General features: G+C 31.7%; 1 protein-coding gene across 23 annotated transcripts; it reads left to right on the top strand.

Annotated features, from left to right (window-relative positions):
- The first annotated feature begins 4,313 nt into the window (after window positions 1–4,313).
- Window positions 4,314–13,754, top strand: LOC148881006 (uncharacterized). Of its 23 annotated transcripts, none has more exons than XR_016104708.1 (7): window positions 4,552–5,020; window positions 7,949–8,018; window positions 9,976–10,093; window positions 10,925–10,980; window positions 11,459–11,505; window positions 12,167–12,284; window positions 13,631–13,754. XR_016104708.1 is itself a non-coding variant. In XM_088963187.1 (7 exons), exons 4-7 carry the CDS (start codon window positions 9,982–9,984, stop codon window positions 12,181–12,183), a joined length of 333 nt encoding a protein of 110 aa, XP_088819313.1. In that variant the 5' UTR covers window positions 4,552–5,020; window positions 7,949–8,018; window positions 9,328–9,394; window positions 9,976–9,981; the 3' UTR covers window positions 12,184–12,354. The 23 variants fall into 23 exon arrangements, 5 of the variants coding, with proteins under 5 accessions (XP_088819313.1, XP_088819312.1, XP_088819314.1 ...); XR_016104706.1 differs by having other exon boundaries at window positions 11,459–11,606; XR_016104707.1 differs by lacking the exon at window positions 13,631–13,754 and adding an exon at window positions 12,771–12,902.
- The last annotated feature ends 9,272 nt before the right edge of the window (window positions 13,755–23,026 follow it).

Genomic DNA, 23,026 nt, shown 5'->3' with positions numbered 1-23,026 from the left:
AATTTGCAATTATTTAAACATTTATTTAAAATATTTTTTCCAACAGAGTATAATTATTATATAATAGATTTGTTAATTCATATTTTCCATTTAAGAATAAACATTAATGATTTGGCTTAACAATTTTAATGACTATTATTAAATATTGATTCTTATTTAATGTTTAATTAATGTATTTGGTAATTATTATGGGGTATGCGTTGAATAAACATTAATGATAACTGATGATTGTTATTTCGTTTTTTATTATTTACTTAAATAAGTACTTGATGGTTGTTATTATTATTAATTATTTTTATAAATAATTGATTGTTATTATTGTTTACTTAATTCAGCAATTTTGAGTAAGTAATTATTTGATATAATCTGAATTATTTCATTTTTTAATTATTTATAATAGACATTTAGGGTAGACTCTTTATTTGATTTAAGAGACTTACCATGTTTTTATCTAGACAATGACCCCATACTAAGGGGCAACTACAGTATCATTTTATTTGAAATTTACTATTTAACAATAAAAGATCAATATCCTATTGAGCAACCCACACCAAAAAAAAGTATCAATAACTTTGAAGTCATTAATCTATTTATAAAATAGTAAACTTAGATAAATGTTTACAACAATATCACCAATACTGCTTAATATTTAGGGACATATGAATGGATAAAAAACATTTATGATATCCACTCAAAGAGGTAAAGAAAGAAGAAAATCATTCAAAGAGCTACTAAGAAAAACAATCCATGCCAAACAACATTTGCAGATGCATCCATCATCTAAAGTAAGAGATGAAAAATATATGACTACAATCAAATCATCATCATGTATGGCTACAATCAACTGATAATATAATTAAGACTCCAAAGCCCATCCAATAGAGGAAACATGAAAGAAAGGAGACTAATGGGATCATCCTAAGTATGGAAGTCACCTCCGAGTTAGGTGGAAACGCTTCTTTTGGTCGATCATGGTTATGGATTTTAAGTCTAAGCTCCCCACAATGCACGTAGATTGGCTAGAATTTATCTTTAGGAAAAGATAGTAAAACCTATACATAACCTAATGGCATGATTGAATTATGGGAATTGGGAGATAGAAATAGAAAATGTATGTTGAAATTATAATTTTGGGCATGTTGATGTGTCAAATTCAAGTCAATTATAATACTCATAGATTTTTAGTTCATTTATTTAGTGGTGATTTGAATATTTTTTATTCCATGTTTTTATTGAGTAATATAGATTAATAATATATTAATAATTATGAAATCAGTAATAATAATAAGTATATTATTATTACTATTATTTACTAATAATATATTCTTATTATGTGTGTATTGATTTTGAAATCAGTAATATTAAATTATTATTATTATTATGAAGTAATTAATTTGTTATAAGTACAAATTTTAGTTAATTCCTGAAATAATAATTGCTTTTATAATTCTTTTAGTTTAACAATAATGAATAATTGAAAGTTTATAATTTAACTTTCACTAAATGAAATATTTATTGGAGAATAATAACAATATTAATTATAATTACTTATAATAATAATAATAATGTAAATATTTAACACTAATTATATATTTATGAAAAATCAATATGAATTAATATAAATATAAAATGATTATATCCTAATTAATAATTAACATTATTAAAATACTTATTATCATTAATTAATTAACATTCCAAAGTAATAATTATCATCATTAGTATTAGTAATAATTAATTATAATTATTGATAATAATAATATAATTATAATCATTAATATAATATTATTAATTATAATTACTTATAATAATATAATTAATTATTTCAAATAAATGTATGAATTATAATTTTGATAATAATTATAATATAAATAATTACCATTAAATACTTATTTCCAAAATAATTAATATGAGTTAATATAAATACAAAATGTTTATTTCTGAATTATTAATTACCATTATGAAAATATTTATTATTAATTATAACTACTTATAATAATATAGTTAATTATTTTATTTAAATGTATGAATTGTAATTTATGATGATAATTATAATATAAATAATTACCATTAAATGTTTATTTTCAAAATAAATAATATGAGTTAATATAAATATAAAATGATTATTTCCGAATTATTAATTATCATTATGAAAATATTTATTAATTATCATTTCGAATTAATAATGAGCAATATTGTCATTAATAAATTATCAGTAATTAAGTATTAGCAGTATTTATTATAAGAAATTATTTTTCTGAATTAATAATGAGCAATATTATCACTAATTAGTTATTATCAACAATTAAGTAATAGCAATAATTATTATAAGAAACTGTTTTTAGTAAATAATTATTATCAGTGAGTAATTAATATTAGTAATTAATAGCTAGAATTAATTAATTAGAAGTAGTTAACAGTAATTAATTATTATCAGTGAGTAATTATTATTAGTAATTAATAGCTATAATTAATTAATTAGAAGTAGTTAATAGTAATTAATTAGTAATTAATAGCTATAATTAATTCATTAAAAGTAGTTAACAATAATTATTATTAGTAATTAGTAGCTGGAATTAATTAATTAGTTTAGTAGTTAACAGTAATTAGTGGGTTGTTTTCTTGAACTACCACTAATCTGAATTTGACACATGCCTAGTGGGCTCTATTCTTAAACTACCACTATCCTGATTTTGACACGTATCCATTTTGTTTAAATATTTGAAATGACATATGTCTAAATGTAAGTGAGCCACATCTCTGATTGGGGAGGCTTTTGCCTAATTTCATTACTTTAATATATATATTAGATCCGCTTTATTGTACTGGTCATTCATAATTAAGTTGAGGCTGAAATTAAGGCAAAATAGACGATGCATTGGCTATACTAAAGAGTAAAATATGTGATTGGTGATTCATTGTTTCTAGGTTTCTAGAGGTTTTCTCTCTCTTTTTAGAGAGAGTTTTCATTTTGGGGTTGTTTTGGGGTTCTTCTCTTTTTTCATTTCAGTCCTTCATTTTCTTCCTACTCTCTCCCTATCTTCTCCTTTTTCTTCTTCTCTTCTTCATTTCTCTCACTCATCTCTTTTATTTTTTATTAACTCGATCCAATCCTCCACTCTCTTTCATTTCTTCTTCTTTTTCATTTTCCTTGTTTTTTCTTTTTTTTTTTTTTGCAAGGATTTTAGTACTAGAGGTGGAGTGTTGGGCGGTAGCCTTAATCGCTAGTTTGAATTTCACCATTAGTGACTATTTCGGGTGGATCCAATTCCGATGATAACAAATCCGGCTATTACAGTTTCGGGTGGTTAAAGTTTCAATTGATTCCACTTTCGACGATAACAGTTATAGCAGTCTCAGTTCTAGGTGATTAAAGTTCCAGTTGGTTCCACTTCCAGCAATAACAGTTTCGGCGGTTACTTTTTTTGGGTGGTTAAACTTCTAATTGGTTCCAGTTTTGGTGATAATAGTTCTGACGGTTTTGGTTATAGACTTTTAAAGTTATAGTTAGTTCTATTTTGTTAAAGTTTCAAAAGTTATGGTTCCAAATGGTTAAAGTTATGATGAATCGTTATTGTATTTATCCCTCTCTTTCGGTGGTTGGAGATGCACTCATTTATCTCTTCTGTTAATGATTCTACATCATCATTTGTTTGTTGTAGAAGTTTCTTCATTTTCTCCTTTATCCACTATGAATATTTTGTTCTTGTTAGAGACTTGTATTCTTATTTGATACTATTACCACTTCTTTGTTTTCATATAATGCTTTTGTACTTTCTTGTTTGGTATTGTGACCACTAATCTGAATTCATATAAGCTTCATAGTTGAATGAAATATGATGTTTTGCCTTAAAAAAAAATATGTAATTGATTGAATGTATGGGATTTTCCCTCAAAATAATTAATGATTTAGGTGGTGTTTGGTAAATCTGAAGTCTAAAGTTTGAAAAGTAAAAAAACCTTTGAAAGCATTTAGTGGAAATTTTGTTTTTCTACTTTTGCAAACATCTAAATATAGTGGAGTTGTTCAGTTATCTGAATATTATGCTATCTGAAAATTGTGCATTTTATGATTTTACCCCTAAAATTTTCATTTAAATAACAATAGTGAAAATTATTAAAATATTATGATATCATAAAATAATAAAAAATAAATATTAAGAAACAATAAAATTAATACATCAATAAATAAGATTAAAAAATAATAAAGAGTAATATTATAAAATAATATTCATTAAACAAATATTATAGTGTTTAATATTTAGTGAAGCTAGTGCATTATTTTACCTATTTTTTGGGTCTCAAGTTGATCGTATGGGAGAAAGACCACTGTACAGTCTTTTACATTGATTTAAAAAAAAAATCGTGAAGAGAAAAAAATCGAGTTAGAATTGAGAACCTACCTTGCATCCACGATAAAGAAAAACCTTCGCGGTGGTTTTGAGCCGGCAGTCATTAAGACTGACGCATGGAGAAGACTAAGGTAGCGGTTTTAAAGAAACCGCCACTTAGAAAACCAAAACAAATAAAAAAAAAAAACAGGTGACGGTCTTTGTATCCGGTTTATCAGTTTGAACTGGAATTGAGCCAGTCTATACCCCTTTGTATTCGAATTAGACATCGACATCAAGCAAAATGCCAAAAACATTTGGAAAAGATGAACTCTTCCCGCGTTTGTTATACTCCTTGGTGCATGTTTGACAAGACTGAAGTTTTTTGGGAGAGGAATTCAAGAGATGAGAGCCAAAACCTCTTTACAAGGAACCCAAGAGATTGTTAAGTCAAAAGTGTTTTGCCAAAGAAGAGAACAAGACCTCTGCTACTTCCTGCATTCGTGAAAGCTTCAAACCATCGTTTTTCATTTGAGAACGACTGAGAAATTGACAACATACTAGTATCCTTCGCTTGAGAAGTTTTCATTTTTGTGTGAATCAACTGATTAAGAGAGGAGAAGATTTGTTTCCTTCGATTGAGAAAACTCCAGCATCATCCTTACATTTGTTCATTGCTCGACCAAGAGAAGGTAATGCTCTAACCCTCTTAATTGTTTTTCATTATGTACAGTGGGTACTAGGGTTTTTTCCCAATCCTCCCTCTTTTTGGGGTTTTATGTTTGCCTTGAAGTTATTATTTGTGTTTCTGGGCTTGTTTTGTCTAGGTGTATTAGGGTTTTTGTCTGATTAGTTGGAATAGTCGAGGATGTGGCAAATTCAAACTCAAGTCATTTCTCATGGTCTGAATCGAGTCAAGAATTAAAATACCCTAACATTTTGACTTTCCCTCTAGAAGGCTTAGTTGAATTCTTGTTTTTTGGAAGCATGGTTTTGACGTGATAGCATGTGCTTTCTCAGAAAATTATATTCGTTTATGTAAAATTTTGATCCCTTAATTTCCATTTGTTTTTGTTTTATTTACGATGAACCATATAAATCAAAAAGAGAAATTTCTTTTGTTGGATGCCAATAACTAGGTTATGTCTATAAATCTGATTTTAATGTTTCTGCTCACTAATTTTAGTGTTTAAAATGTGCCTTGAATTTTCAAGGATAAAATCTTTATGTCTCTTATTGAACCTCCAAGAAGGAACATGCTAACATGAGTGATGAAGGTTTTTTGGCAGCACCATGTTGTTCGGACTACTTCTAGGTGGTCGATGACTCAGAGGCCGAAGTGGAGGATTTTTGCTGGATGAGGACTTGGATGCCGAGTTGACTAGGCCGAGCTCGAGGTAGATTGGGTGCCGAGTTGTGTTGATTGCTGAGCTAGGTAGTTCTTCAGAGAAACCTGCAAGGAATCAATGTTAGAGGACCCGGGGTGGCTAACCTGGCGAGGTCGCTCCGATGATTAAGTTAGTATTCGTAGTAGATCGCGAGCTAAAAAATCATAAAGTATGAGAGCTAGAATGTGCTTACTCGCCTCTTTCTTGTGTCATTGGGATTGGTGCCTTTGTATGGGCATTGTTTGGTTTGGGGCCTCACGCACTACATCCGAGATTTCGAAGAGGTCATGTCTAACTGGTCCGAGATCCTCGGAGGTAACTGCCATGCACGTTGACCATCCTCTGGAACATTCGGTACGTGGGCCAACTTTCGAGAAACTTGGGAGTGTCGGGATATGCATGCCGAATTTGTCGGCGAGCACATCTCACAGGTCACTGCCTGGTCCCCAATCAAGTCGGCAAGCCCTCGAGGGAGGTTGCTCCTTGCGTCAAAGTCACTTCGGCCAATGACGAGGTGCTACAAGCTAACCCTGGACGAGGTTCTACAAGCCGACCTAAGTTGTGGTCGAGGTCGCTAGGTCAGCGTAAAGGAAGGTCGCCAGGTCGGCGGTGAAGGCAGGTTGCCAAGTCGGCGGTAAAGGCAGGTCACTAGGTCGGGGTAAAGACGAGCCGCAATCTAGGACTCCAAATCATCACTTAGGTGGTGTCTAGGTGTCATCTAGCTATTCTAAGATGCCATGTGTCACAATGTCATTGGAGGGTCAAATCCGCTCTCATCAATGAGGATCAACGATTTGGTGGATTTCAAATTATTTTTATGGAGAGCTATTTGTAATTTTATGGGTGTTAAGTCTATTTTTAGTGGAAGGGGTTTGTGTTAGAGTTACAATGTTTATTTTGTGATAATTATGGAAATCTCTTGTTCATATATTTTTCGATTGTCATTTTCCCAAGATTGGTTTGGTTTCCCTTGGAATATTAGGATATAAAATATAGGGAGTGACATGTTTTGGAAGTTGTTGCAGATTCGTCAAGTAAATCATATTTTCTCTCAAACTTGGAACAAGTTGAATTTATTATCGGGCTCCTGTGGTTTCTTATAATTCTAGGGTGTGCAACCACCAAAGCTGAATTGGCTCTAATCTATGGAAAAATTGTAGGAAAAAAGAGAAGTGTAAATATCTGTGTACATAGATACTCGTATTTTATCCAAATTGTTTTTCTGTTGGCAATTGTGTAAACAACCAAAGCTTCCCATGTTTCGAAAAGTTTGTACAAGGGAATGGTTAATGGCAAAATTGTTAATTGTTTATGCCAGATGTCCATACTTGAAGACTATGTCCATATATTTTTCTATGGAAACAAGACAAAGTCTACTAGTTGAACCATTTCAGTGTTGATCTTGTGAATACAATTAAGAGAAAATATGTCCCCTGTACAAGTAAATAAGTGATTTAAGGAGAAATTTTTTACTAGAGGCTTATCCATATTGTATACCAAAAATCTTAGAGATAGAGCTCTCCGCAAATCAGAATTTATCAAATCTCTTTTGAGTTGTAGGCATGGATGATGATGATGATGAAGTGTGGATGTAGGCACAAACAACAAACAACTGTTGGTTCTCTATTTGGAAGAATGAGCCTACTGAAATTTAGTATTTATCGTATCAGTTAGAGACAAACAGATTTTGTATCATCAAAATAGACTTCTCTGTGTCTCAAGCAATGCTTTATTTTGATATGGAAAATACGTATATTACCTGCATAATGTATGTATTATTCGAATCTTTGACAACAAAGATTTCAAATAATGGAGTCCCAGGAGTTGTGGTGGCCAACTGACTGAAACAAACAAATGTTACTGAGTATGGAGTTTTCTAGCAATGTATATTTTACTTTCCAGAGAAGCTTTATCACCTATATATTCATGTTAGCCCATGCTTCTTTGTCTTGGTTTTCTTCTCATGCCATAATGTGATGAGTTTGAAACATAAACTTGGAACTACACTTCATTCTTTTTCTTAATCGTTGTTGGTAGTTTGTAGGTTTTCTTGCGCCAAATTTTAAGATACAAGAGTTAACTGGCTATTGCAAATACCTTTTAAGTCAGAGTGAACCCATTAGAAAAAGCATACCAGTTTCACCTTGGTATTATTAGGTTCTCCTCTCAAATGTTATTTCCTAACCCAATGTCTAGCATTGAATTTCCATGTTATTTTTTTTTCTTTGTCAGAAATGAAGAGCTGGAAACTGCACTCATGGAGATGGTCAAGCAGGATAACCTTCGGCAATTGAATGCAAGGGTACATCTGAATCACAATAGACTATATGCTTGTTATGCCAGTTGTCATGTTAAATATGAAAGAAACATATGCTTTTGTAGGACTGTTCACAGTTTGGTTCTAGTCAGTCTCGCTCAATTTTGCCAAGTGAAGTTTTGTGTTGTCTTTTAAGCCAACTGAAACCAACCAACAAAAGAAAGAACCAAATTTGAAATTGAGTGTTGATTGACAATCAGCTTAATTGGTTTGTGTTCCTTTGCATTTGTTTTGAATTTGGCCCAACGCTCTGGGTTGGACTTCACATTTTTCTAGGTTTTAAATTTAACCAATCAAGGTTTATATATGTATCAATGAACAACCTATCTAACATTGGTTGGGTTCAAGTTTTATTACCTTTATTTGCTTGGTAGTTGGTATGAAGTTTACAAATGCAATAAAAAAATAGAAAATTACACCACCAGTTTTTCTTTGGGATATAGATAGATTATAATGGGAAAACCAAATTCATGTAGTTGATCCAATATGGTTGGGTATGTCTTGTTGAGTTGAGCTGTTGATAAAAAACTATGTAAAGTGTTTTTGTTTTATTTATTTGGTGGGGGGAGCATATCTATTAAAAAGGAAATCATTCAGAAACATTTTAGAGTAGGGAGTGAAGGAGGTATGTGGGTGGGAGAAGAATGCCATATCCACAAGGAGAGGCTAGGCTATCCCTTTCATGTGGATGTCTGGTTCTTGAAAGGTAGTTGAATTGTTTGATTGAAGGTTTCATATCTATTTGTGAAAACTTTTTGAGCAAATGTTTTTATAATGTGGATGTGTGATGTGAGGCACCAATTCTACTATCCTAAGGCATGAGTCATAACTAGAACACAAGAGGTGTAAGCCTCCTGATAAAAAAAATAAAAATACAATAAATATCTCATAAAACATGAAACTTTATGAGAAATTAGAAATTTTCATATTTACAATTTCTAATAATAAAATCATCACAATTAAATTTAGAAATTAAGTATCATAATCATAATTATACAAGTTCATTAAACATTAATATATCACTTGCAAAGAGTGTGGCCATTTTGTGTGAATAGAAATGCCAAAGTAGGAATGTCCATAGCCAATCGACCGCACCCAACCCCAAATAGTTGGAATCAACACTTGGTAATGCCCTTCATTAATAGATTTTTTGTCAACTTTTCTTCTGTATATCTTCTACTAAGAACTTAAATTTCACTATTTAGTTCATGTTTCTTTTGTGTTATGTATGTGTGGAAGGGGATAGTTTTCTCTACTTTGCAAACCTATGTCAAAATTTTTTTCTTTCATACAGGTAGAACAGTTGGAACAAGAGGTAGCAGGGCTATGATAGGCCCTATCAGATAAACAGTAACAAGAGTGTATGCTTCAGGTTTCATTTCTTCTGAGTTTTATCTTTCATCTATTTGGTGAAGATGGTTCTTAGTTACATGCAACACAAGCAAAGTGAACCCAAGATCCTAAGCATGATTGTCCCTCTTAGTTTTATCTTTTTAATGCCCACCTCTTGTTTGTTGAGATTGAACAACAAAGCTAGCTAACTGCTCCCTTCTTTTGTTTCTTTTGAAATTTCCTCAGAATTTCCTGGCTTCTTGAAAGATGAAAACCTCCCATGATGATGGATTTGCTCTGAGATATCTGCCTAAAATACTTTTAAGAAAAAATGTAGTTCCAAGTGTTTAATACATGTTTCCTTGTCTACCAACTTTTTGATATTCTTTTATGTTATTTTTCCTTGTCCTGGCTAGTTCTAGCAGAGACATAAGATTAAATCCTGCCTCCACCAGGGATTAGGAGGCTTCAGTTGGCAGAGCACTACCCCCATTCTGTATCCCATTTGCATACCAAAAATATGTTATTGTTTCCTTGTTCTACACTAAAACTAGCCAGAAAAATGTACTTATATCATGATAGCATACAACCTGATCCAGTGTTACTATAGGTCCTAATGCGGGTGGAGCAAAAGCCAAGGGTAATAGAGGATGCTCGCAGATTAACAAAACGAGATGCAATATCCAGTCCATTGATAGAAGATAAGAATAGGGGTGCCAGTGGACCAGGTTTGGGTTGGACACAATCTCAATTAAAACCAATTTGAGCGGGTTGGACGGTCCAATAAGTCATTGAATTGGACCAATCCAATCCAGTCCCGCTTGAACCAAGATTCGGTCCATTGAATTTGAATAGGTTATCTGAACATTGCTACAAGTAGTTTAGTTATTTGTTTAATATTGAATTTCTATCTTAATATTTTAGGTTTGTTTTTTTATTGTTCTTATGTTCTTGTATTTTTTTTCATTATCTCCTTAATTTCTTCATCCCTCTTACTTCCCAACATTTTTCTTTCTTTCCCTCTACATTTTCTTCTATTACCTAATTTATGAAATCCTCTCTACATCCTCACCAGCTCTTTTTTCTTTCCTATTTTTTTTTTTTTTTGGTAAGCTCTATTAAGGTCATTTTCATCAAATTTTCAATTTTCTTTCATTTGTCTAGTGATTAATGAATCCCTGTAGTTGTGTCCAGCCTAATTTGTTTGGAAAATTAAGGCTAAGTTTCAACTAGCAAGCTAAGGGCTTTGTGGGCCTATTTCCAGCTTGCTTAGGGCTTGTTTTAGCCACCTAATTAGCTTCTATTTGGGTGTGTCCTGCATTAACATAACAGGGTGCTATGCAGAATTCCCTTTAAGATTAAGCATCCAGTGTTCAAATGGTATGAAAGGCAGATTTGAACATTGGATGCTTAATCTTTCAGCTCCATCTTAAACATGTACAAATGGTATGAAAGGCAAATTTGCAATGCTGATATCATTTATCGTCCACCACCTTTTCTTTTCCCACATTCAAAACTGCATTTTTCATACTACGTTATTCCTTTTCTTAATCTTTCAGCTCTATTCTCTTTAACGGGTACAAATAGGTGGTTTCAAGCTTCCATCAAATCTGGGGTAATTTCACCACTAAACTCTTTATTTTGGATTTCAAGGAGATATTGTCACAATGTTGAAAATTTCTCTTTGCCTTTGTCACAAGTTTTAATTGGAGCACATAATTATAATATATGAAAGAGTGATAGGTTTTCAGTTTTAGGTAAGACTTATAAAACTTAAGGATTTGAAATGACACTATACTACTTGGAAACATAACTATTTGGATGAATATGATTTTATCAAAAATTATGTTCTTTTCTTGCTCCAAGAATATCTACAAATACGTACCATTATTCTATTGCTTGCATAAATTAGTTTTTGTATAATTTTGTTACATCTATAGAGTACCTAAATATGGGTTCAAAAAGGAATTGATCCCTCTGCAATTTTAGATTTTTATATAGATTGGAATAATGTGCAAAAATGTAGAGACCCAGTTACACCTTTTCAACATCAGTACTTATTGGATGCACAATCTCCTCTTCATTACATGCAGCCACAACTATTAAATCAGTCCCATATGAGGCAATTGGAGGAAGAAAGGTATTGTAGGATGCATCAACAATACTTTTATTTACAACAGCTCTGTAATCAGGGATCTGATAGTCTGTTCCAACTTGTGCAAGTGGGAACTCTGCCTTCGGGTACTTATTGATTGAATGAAACAATATTTTGTTTTTACAAATTTTAGTATGTTTGATAGGTTATATATCTAATTTCATGTATTTTAGGGAGAAAAGATAAAAAGAAACATGCTTGTCGTTAGAAATTGGTGAAAATCAAGGAATATCTTTTTTCCTTGAAAATGTTTCTATAAATCACATGTTTTATTTTACTTTTATAAAAGTATGTCATACTTTGATTGGTTATACATAGATAACCTACCAATTGGCAGTCTTCTAGCCCGTGCCCCCCCCCCCCTGCTGGTTGTGTTCTATTGCAAAATGTTACCCTTGGATTTTCTTTAATAACCATGCAAGAGATCAACCTATGCATATATATTTTTATTTTATTGTTAGTTAAAGTTAAGGGAGGTAGTATTTATCTTGTAACTTTTCCAGTTGGATGGCTTTTGACAGGTAGGATTAGTTTCTCAAAAACATAATTTCCACATATTGTAGTAGGAACATGTTAATCCAATGCATTTTCTTCCTCAACCCTATTTTCATTTATAAATATCAACCAAGCTCCTTTATTACATCAGGAACATGTTTCATATGAGCATCTCGATCCCTGAAGGAAAGTCTTTTATCAAATCGGCATAATCCTACACTTTTCCCTATTAAATATGGAGGAAGAACAAGAAATCTTCCCAAAAATGAGTAAGTAATACTCTTTACCATGTCTTTTCTTAATCACTTTTCATCACAATGTCAATACATAGTTGAACCACCACCATAGGTCTGAGCTAGTGATTCTGACATACCACCGACTTAGTGATGTTCGAACCGCTTCAGACCGGCCACCAAAGGTGGCAGTTTTGTCTAACTAAGCTGGCGGTCTTGCCTTATGGCAATGATGGACGAGGTGGTAAGCGTTGGATTGCCGCCTTAGGTCTAAGGCGACGGTTTTTGGTTCTAAGGCGGTGGTCTTGACCTAGGACTGCCGTCTTAGACTATTTTTCTTGTAGTGATCCTTAAACCATAAAAGGTTATTATGTAGAGTACATATAAACAAATGCAACCTCATGGACAATCACATCTTTTAGTAGTGGCTTCACACGACTGTCACATTCTACGGCAATTGGTGCTCAACAACGATTAATCTCGTTATGCCCTCCGGTATTTTTGTGTTGATGAATTGCGCAGTGCGTGTCCCTTCCCTTGGCCTCACCCTTGGTGGTCTATAGATCTTGTGATTCTTATCCTTTTGGTAGATCTCATTCCCTTGGCATCTTGTGGATCTCGCAACCATTCGTCTTCGTTGTTTTGTGACTGTTGGTGCTGCATGAACTCGTGTTATTTAGAATTCTTAAATCATTGAAAGATGGGCCATCACTTTTGCCTTATTTATTTGTGTTCTTGTTCACTTTGAATATTGAGAGTGACATGTATTAGCTATCTATAATTAGTGTAAACAAGTGAATATTAAAGTCATACCCTGTAACAAAGGAGAATTCATTTTCTTGTTACATTCATCATTTGGTAGAGATCAAAGATGTAATTTCACCATTGAAGGGGATAGTAGAAGTTTATCTGGACTAGTAATTCATGGTTTTTCCCTTCAAGTTTCAGATGGATTTTCATGTTAAAAATTGTATGCGCTTTGTTTTTTTATTCTTGTTTTATTCATCTTTCTTCTCTATCTCATCAAGTTCACCCTTTGACTTTGAAACCACACTCTTTTTTCTTAACAAGATGTGATGATAAATACATTTTGTTAGATGTGAAAGTACGTTTTGTGAAACGTGAACTAATGAAAATTAAGAAATTTTTTAACATGATTTCTTGAAGTTTGGATTTAATTTGTAGCCAATGTTAGTGAATGCATCATAGTTGAACTATATTCAAGCAAACTGAAGGGTGAACAATGGTGCTATCTTTGAAAGTGATTGCAACTCTATCCTCTAAAGTTATGTTGATGATTGTGGCCAGAAAAGTAGGCTCGTATTAGCTGATATCTTGCACCTTTCTCAAGGTCACCAATTTTCTTTTGGCTTTATTGGCAGAGAAGGCAACTTGGCTGCCCATATCACTGCAAAATGGGGTTTTATTTCCTTTTAGGCACTTCTCTTGATCCGCAACCTAATTGGCTTCTTGTGCTAAAAAAGGGTTGTTTGTCTTCTGTTAAAGCCAAAACCCTTTTGTGATGTTTTTGCTTTTTTTTTTTATTGCTTAAATGTTGTGTTGTATGTTTGTTTGGTTGTCTATTTAGTTTCTAATGAATTTTCCTTTCAAAAAAAAAAAAAGAGAAAGAAATCCACTATACATATTTGTAACAAGACAATGGTATAGTTATAATTTAAAATGTATTAGGGTAGTTAATAGGATTGATTCACATGTATATTTATTTGAAGCATGAATCATAGGTTGCTCTTAATATCCATTGAAAGCTAATAGGATTTAGAAATAAAAATATAATCATTAAAGGAGATTCAAAGCTTGTCATTCATTAACTATTTGAAAGGCATTAATGATCCTCCTTGGTTAAGACTCTTATTGAAGAATGCTTTAGTACTTACAAGAACAATTAGTTAAATATGTTTGCTAATTGCATATCTACAGGGCTATTAAGGTCTTCATAGTTGCCATATGTGGAGCTGTTTTGGGCTTCCATCTTGTGCTGGTTACAACATGCATGTAATACCACATTTGATATTAACTAGAAGATATATGTTGTGTAGGAAGTGCATATAGATAATACTAATAACAGAGTGAGGATAAAAATGTAAGAAAATAAATTTAGTTGTAAGAAAACAAGTGGAAATTGAGAAAATAATTTAACTAAAAAATAGAGTAAAAAAACCACTAACATCAATCAAGGCTAGAAAAGTATATAAAAGAAAAAATAGAAGAAAATGCGATAATTCAATACCTGAACTTTTAAAACATGCTAATCCATTGTCTACCGTTAACCAACCATTAAGTGGCATGTGAAAAGACACAAATGCCCTTCGAGTTTATATAATTTTCTTTATCAACCATCTAAATACCCTTATCCTAACTCACATCTTTTAGCTTTCAGGAAATCCTACATCTTCATAAACACATCACTGATAGCTCTGAGATGTCCCTTCGAAAAAACACTTTTCATCATCTTCTTCCTCAAGAAGATGAATCAGGCCAATTTTCTATTTTGTGTGTGAGCAATCTAGTGGCTATTGTACTTACTCTCTGCCTTTTGGGATTCTTCTCGGAGCTACTGTTGTTGATGTTGAACAGCGGCAAACTGTCGTTGCCTCTCCTGCCTTCTAGAAGCAGGGACCAAGTGCTTTTGACGTGGCTTTGAACCGAAACCCTCTCATCTTACAACAAGTCTCGCATTACATATGAGCATAGGATCCCCTCTTACAAGTTACAGCAAGTCCTGCTCTTGACATGGCAAGCCTTGCACTATTTCAGCAAGATCCCCTATTTCAGTAGTACATTTCAAGTTTCCTCAAGTGAGACTGAGTTGAAATGATTCTGCAATCACTTCTTTCCCCATCAAAGAAGACCATCGGGAAAGAAGCGATTGTGGAATTCTCCATTATATTTATTGGATTACCAGCTGGTTTGGGGTTGTTCATCATTACTTTGGTTCAATCTTAATTCCTAAGAAAGAAGATGATGAACAATATTCCAAAGGGTAATTTTGATATTTTCAAAAATTAAATCGCACATGTCATCACGTGATTACACATAATTAATGGTTGGTATTGAACTGATACGTTTTTAAAGTTCAGATACTGAATTGTCACATTTTAAAATTCGGGGATCAAGGTGGAGTTTTCCTTTATTAGTAAGTGTGTATGTGCTTTGCATGTGGCAATTCTAGATGACAATAATGATAAGATGGCATTAATCCCAAAGTACAAGTTATTAATCAGAAGTTTTTCCTTATTAGTAAGTGTATACGTGCTTTGCATGTGACAATTCTAGATGATGATAATGATAAAGGTAAAGGCTTAAACCTTCCCTGATATTTACCTTAAATATTAAAACCTCTCCTCTCTTTTTAAAAAGGACAAAGACCTCCTTTGTAGAATGACGCCATCAAACAAAAACTTCCCTTCCATTAGTAATTGATCAACATCCGATTGCATCTCATATTATATGTAATTGATTTCTTTGAAAAAAAAACCAAATTTAGCCTTTATAGGCCCTTCAACAACAATTGAGTAAAGAATATCGAATAAGTGGTCAAATAGATGGCCCTCCAAAAGAAACACTCGCAAAATGATCTCCTCAAGCATGGGAAGGTTTGATAGAAAAAGCAAGATTAAGAGTGGCAGACTTACCACCATCAAAGAAGATGTTGGACAGCAACAAGAAGGTGATGTGATTGAAGGTGCTTCTACTTATGCCACCACCAACAACACACTAGATTTTGGTGATGTTGGGAACTTTTTACTGGAGATTAGGGCAATAAACCCAATTTTGAGATCTCACTAGGACGCTTCTGGCTTTATTCAACATCTATGGGGTTTTGCTATTCAACGAATCAATCCAATCTTGAGAACCGTTGGAAGAATTTGAAGCATCCAATTTAGATGTAATTAGCGTCAATCCAATTGATGGGCTCGTAATTCAGAATAGGGACTTCAACACCAGAACTAGACCAGAGAGCGAGAGAAATGGGTTCCATGGCAATTGCAAAAAGGCCTTAACCAGTTTGCATCCCTTGTCCAGAACAGAGCCATGGAACCTCTATGCTCAAACTAGCAAAGCTCCTCCATCATAAAGGCTTCTACATCACCTTGTTAACATTGAATTGAACCTTAAGTCTACGGGACCAAATTTCTGAAGGGCTAGCTAGAATTTTTATTCAAAATTGTACCTAATAGACACCCACCATCGGATATGAAAACTTGCTAGAATTTTTCATCATTAGAAATAAAAGGCCATAGAGGGACAAACTGAAAGAAGTGTTCCTCGTTTTGCATGGGCAGACTGGTATCTCTACAAGGTATGGAAAATTAATCAAAATGTTAAGAAAGGAATGGTAAAAGAGGCTTTTTGATGATTTTAGTAGATATAACCATGATAGGGGAGGTCTTGGTCCTTTTTGAAAAGAGAGGGGAAGTCTTAGTATTAAGCATAGATGTTAGGGGAGGTTTAAGTCCCCGTTTGGTTTGCAGGAATAGGGGTCTGGAACCGGAATCGGAATGGGCTATTCTGATTCCAATTGTTTGGTTGGGTAGAATAGGAATCCCATTCTCATTCCTTTGGAATGGCATTCCCCCATTTGAGGGAATGGGCATTCCTTGCCCCTCCTTTGGGAATGAAATCTCATTCTTGCTGATTCCATTTCTCATTCCCATTCCTATATGAACCAAACAAACTATGGGAGTAGATCAATCCAATTTTGATTACAAAGGATTTCGATTCTGATGCCAACTGCAAACCAAACAAACCCTTAGTCTTTTACCCTAATGATAATAATAGCGTGTCCAAAATTTTCTATAAAATTCATGTTTGCTTTTATACTTTTTGTTTTTTCTTATTAATTGGATGGAAATTGCAAAATCCAAATCGAATTACGTAAGCACCTCATATTGGATTACAATGTGTTGGGTATCATTGATTAGCCTACCTATTTGACTGGTTCTTCTTTGTGTAATGTTTTATCTTCTTAGTGTATCTTTTTTTTTGTTCATATATCAAAAAAATGCAAGATTTAAAGACATGTGAAAGTAATAGTTCAAATTACATTTTAAACCTCATAATTAAATAGAGATTAAATAAAAAAATGGTATTTTAGTCAAAAGAAAGTTCCACAATCTTATTAATATTTTAACAGCAATGTAAATATAGAATTATATATTGTTCATTTTTCTATAAATTTTTATTTCTATGTGTGTAAAAAATATATTTTTTTTGTTTAATATAATAAATATATGATATTATACATGTCCAAATGTTTTTTTTTGTAAAACATTATGTGTTTTTTTTATTTTGGTGTTTTTATATTTAATTAATTTTTATAATTTAATTATGATATTAAAGGTTGACACATTTGACCCAAAAGTTGAATTGTGGGTCTTTATTAGACAAGAAAATAATTTCATTTTTGGTTAGTTTTAGATTATGTATTTCATTTTCATCATTAGTAAAAATAATTCTTATTTATTACACTTAATTTTTTTAATTCAATTTAAAATAAAAAAACATCATAAATAGGTCTAATTTTTTCTACATTTTTGTAAATTTTTAGATTTATTCTTATTTAAAAATGTCGTTATCTAACTATGACTTCATGGCTTCACCAATTTGATTATGATGGTTGAATTGCTTAGTTATCACTTGAATAAAGAATGAGTTTGTTTTTGAGTAAGTTTTAATATATGGTTTTATTGGATATAGATATAATTAATAACATTTATTAGTGAAAAAAGTAACTTAAATATAGAATTTACTAATGGATAATGGGAATTAATAACTTAAATATAAGACTTAATGGAATGGGATTAAATGAAGTGAAAAACAATAATTGAAATTACATTTTCAATCATCGTAATTAGAGATGGACTAAATGTAAAAATATAAACATTTTAGTTGAAAAAAGTTCTACACCCTCGTCCCTACTTTTAGTCAATGTTCAAAGTATCAAAAACGCTATGTGTATTGGAAATGCAAATTTAAGAGACGTATTAGGATACGCCTTGGATACGCATGGATACGGACGAAAAATTAAGATAAACATGGAAACACATGGAAATGCTATATATACTCTAATAAATCATAAATAAACATTAATATCACTAAATATAAGACGTAAATGAGTTATTTATGCATAAAATAACACATTTTAGTGGGTTTTATGAAAAAACATATTATAATCAATAAAAGGGAAGTTGGGAATAGAAATATACTATCTAATTATGGACATAATAGATCAAGTAGTTATTTTGCATGTTTTATTCTAATTTTCTAAGAGCTAAATAATTATTTATTTTTATTCTAAAAAAAAAATTAAAATTAAGAAAAGTAAATATGTAACAAAAAAATTGAATGGATTTATGGACATAATAGATGAAATAATTATTTTGCATATTTTATTCTAAAAACAAAAAAATAAATATCAATATTTTAAAACACAGAGGCATTTCACTACCTAGAGGCATGAAGCATAGTTTAGAATGCAAGAGGCGTAAGCTTCCTTAAGAGGAGGAAGGAGGAAAGGGGGATTTCATTTTTTTTCTTTATATTTAATAAAAAACTTTTATATTAAGAAAATAAAAAATGCATAATAGTTGTTAAAAGGGTGGGGGGGGGGGGAAACCACTTTCTTTCCCCTTATCTTTTCTAACATTGGCTGAAAATGTAAAAAAAAAAAATTGAAAAAACATATTTAGTTTCACTCATTTTTTCACAACCTTGAAAAACTTGTTGAATCTTGCAAATTTATAGATGTTTTGGCAAATTTTTACAAGATTTGAGTCTTTAAAAAGGTTAAAAAGCTTTTTGAAGGGTTTGGAAAAGAAAGAGGGCTTCTAAAATGGGTTTAGAAACCCTATTTCGGAGGGAGTTTTATTTGTGTTTCCGCCACAGTAAAATCGTATTGTATCGGCCAATACGCTTCCGTAGCGTATCGGCCGATATAGTGCCGAAACGCACCGATACTCAATGATATGAGTACGATACGACCTCAATATGACGAATAGATACAACACATTCAATTTGGTACCATGTACCATGCCGAAAACTTGCTGGAACGATACGTATTGGCCAATACAGACTGATATGTGATGAAATTTTAAACATTGCTTTTAATTATATATATATATATATATATATATATATATATTATTAATATATATATATATATATATATCTGTTAATATATAATATATATATTTCCAAGGCCTCTTATTTTAATGTATGTTATCATTTCATTTAAAAAAGATATTTAAGAGAGAGAGAGAGAGAGAGAGAGAAAATAGTAAATACAACATAATAGAGTAAAATATTAGTAAATCAAATAATATAAGTAGGTTGAGGTTAACCAATCAAACATAAACCAACAAAAAATAAAAATATTATTTAAAAATTATTAATTTAAAATTCCACTAAATTTCCACTTAAAACTAATAAATATTAACAAAACTTAGTAAAAATAAAAAGCGTTTCAATTCCACTTAAAACTTAATAAATAGTAATAAAAATAATAAATTTAAATATGATTTAAACATGGGTTTGATATATTGCAAATAGAACTGATGTTCTAATGTTGTATTTTGTTTATTTTATTAGATATCTTTGCATTAATTAATATTATTATTGAAATTAATAATTTTTATGAGTTGAGACCCTTACTATGCATAGTGCCTATACTACACAAGAGACTTATAAATGTTAATGAAAATTTAAAATGTAGAACCCATCTTATCACTCAAACAAATAAGACAAGTTAAACAAGTTTATATTGACCAATTTTTGAAAACGGTTCCGGTTTATCTATATAATAAATATATAAAATAATAATAATAATATTATTATTATTATTAATCTATATATAATTTGAAACTTAATAACTATAATTAATAAAAATGGTTAAAGTTAATAAAAATATTAAAGTTCAACATGTTTTTATCTAACAACTATTAAAAGTTAAGAAATTAATAAATATTAGTAGTTCATAAATTAAAAAAACTAAAATACAATTTAATTCTATTTGAATATAATTAATATTAATAAAAAATTAAAATTTACAATAAAAAGTAAACAATTAATAATAAAAAATTTAGTATAATAAAAATTAGGATAATTTAAAATTAATAATAAAAAGTAAATAATTATGAAAACTAATAAAAATAAACCATTTACATTCCATAAAAAAGTTATAAAAATTAATTATGTCATAAGACTCCTACTTAGGGATGACAATTTATAACTTAGTCCAATTTTGGGCTCAAGCAAATAATGTGGGTAGTAACAAATTGTTTATAACTTAGCGTAACCTAATCAGATCTATAAATTTCCATGCTCGAGCAACTTTTTTTATTTTTTTTTGAATTAGGTATAGCTCAAAGATGCACCAAACCCACACATAATGTGGGTAGTAGTGCTATAAACGGACTAGATTGAAATCAAATCTAGCTACATCCACATCAACATCCGATTATGAAATTTCTAGATTTGCATCTATATTTGATTATTATTATGTTGGGTTTTGAATTTTAAAGTATAAATGCATACATTAATATCTATGTGTATACAATAATTATACTACATATAAAAAATAATAATTTTCATTAGACATGAATTTTAATAAAAATGGGTGGGGTTAAATCCAAGGTTCAAAGGGCGTATTGGCTTGTATCGGTGCTTTTTTTTTTAAGTTTTATTTTTTTTCAAAACCTGTTCAGAGGGATTGGTTTAAGTCCCAACTATCCTCTGAACCATGGTCTAACCCGATACAACCCCTGTAGTAGTGTATCATGAAGCCACCAACACAATACGTATCGGCCAATACGGGCCAATACGTATTGATACTTTGAACCTTGGTTAAATCTACATCCAATCAAATTATTAACTAGATGCAAGTTTTGACATCCAAATCTAGGATAATCGGATTCAAAGTCTAATTGAGTATTGAACTTTCAAAGTCCAATGATGGCCCTAGCAGATTGGGCCCAAGCTAAACAACTCATAATAAACTCAACGTGAAAGTTATATGCACATATGGTTTAGATAACAAATATCATATTAATATATTTAGAAATGTAAAAAATATTTTTTTTAATTTGTAAAAAAAATCATAGTTTTATTATTAACACGGACAAGCTTGTAGGCTGAGACAAATATTATTACACTTAAAGTGTGGGTTGGGCTAGGCTAGACAACCTTAAAAACCACTGATGATGCACGATTTGAACTCTCCTAGCTGGAAGGCAGTTCAGACGTTGGACTAACATGTGGTTGGTCAAACTGCAAGAAGAATAGTATTAGAGGTCCCAGGGTGCTTTACTTGGTGTGGGTACTTTGATGCTTAAGTTAACGAAGAGTGTTGTAGCTAGTTGGTTTGCTTGTAAGCATAAGAGTATGAGAGCTAAATTGCACATACCTTCTCTCTTAGGTAGGGGTGCAACTTAGGTGGGCCCAACCCGAGCCCGAACTAGCCCAACCCAAAATTTTACACGGTCTGGGCTCGGGCCTAGCCCTTAGGTAGCCTGAACCCGACCCAATTATATACATTTATACATATATATATATACGTATATATATGTATATTTGTATATGTATATATATTTTCATAAATACATTTATATATGTATAATTTTAGAGTGGGTTCATTGACCAAACCGAGCCCAAACCCAACTCGAGTGCATCAAATTACAGGGAGGATATGAAACTTTTATATAGGCATTGTTTGGCGTGGTCTTCACGCACCACGTTCGAGATCTCCGGGAAGGCATGCCTGACTGATCCGAAGTCCTCGAAGGTAGTCGCGCATGTAGACATGCTTTATGCCTTATTTGGTTTCCGTCGGAACATTCAGTGTGGGAGCCGACTTCCGAGAGACCCGAGAGTGACGAGAAGCATGTAGAGGAGGTCAACAAGCATGTCTCGCAAGGTTGCCACCTAGACCTCAATCAGGTCGGCAAGTCCTCAAGGGAGGTTGCTCCTTATGCCAAGGTCACTTCGATCGGTACTAATGGGGTACTACAGGTCAGCAAGTCCTCGAGGAGGTCGCTCCTCACGCCGAGGTCCATTGGACTGATAATGATGGGATACCATAGGTTAGCCCTGGACGAGGTGCTGCTAGTCGCCCTGCCAAGGTGTCCAAGGTGCTCAGACTTGTTTTGAGGTGTTCCACCTTGACTTAGTGGGATCCACAACTGTTCATGTGGTGCTGAGGTGTCATGTAGTGGTCCTGTTATGCTATATGTTTCTACGTCAGTAGAGGGCCAAATCTATCCTCATCAATTATTAATGCGCTATCAAAATTTAGCCCGGGATTTTTTTTTTTTGGTTCATTGGGCTATACAAATGGGTTACACTTGGTTTAGTTTAATCTAACTACAAATGTTACGATGCATGCAACTTGGGTGGGTTGGGTTAGGATGAGGATTAATCAAAGCCTAATCCAAAGTCTTAAACCTTTATTATGTCTAAAAGAATAACTATAAATTAATTTAATTATGACTATAGCTTAATTTTATATATTTCCTGATATTTAAGTATTTTAAATATTTAAGTGATATTTATAAACAATTGAAACATTTAATCATTAATGAAGCAAAATAAATAAAACAAAACATTAACAAATAATATGAAAAATAATTATTTTATTAAGTAATTAACAATAATTTATTTTTTTATTAAAAAAGTTAATATAATTAATTTAAATTATTAAACTACTAAATTAATAAAATATTTTTATAAGAAATTATTAAAATAAAGATTTAATTATTTTAAAC

This window comes from Nelumbo lutea, chromosome 1 (genome assembly GCF_056320005.1).
Source record: "Nelumbo lutea isolate HS-2025 chromosome 1, American lotus-T2T, whole genome shotgun sequence".
NCBI lineage: Eukaryota > Viridiplantae > Streptophyta > Magnoliopsida > Proteales > Nelumbonaceae > Nelumbo > Nelumbo lutea.
This window is presented reverse-complemented; position numbering and strand designations above follow the sequence as displayed.

What these genes read in the sequence shown, in the direction of transcription:
- LOC148881006 (XM_088963185.1), top strand. Translation starts at nt 7,974, where the DNA reads ATGGAGATGGTCAAGCAGGATAACCTTCGGCAATTGAATGCAAGG. An exon ending in TAGGGGTGCCAGTGGACCAG is followed by an intron (nt 10,094 to 10,924) that starts GTTTGGGTTGGA and finishes TTAATCTTTCAG; the next exon opens with CTCTATTCTCTTTAACGGGT. An exon ending in AAGCTTCCATCAAATCTGGG is followed by an intron (nt 10,981 to 11,458) that starts GTAATTTCACCA and finishes CATTACATGCAG; the next exon opens with CCACAACTATTAAATCAGTC.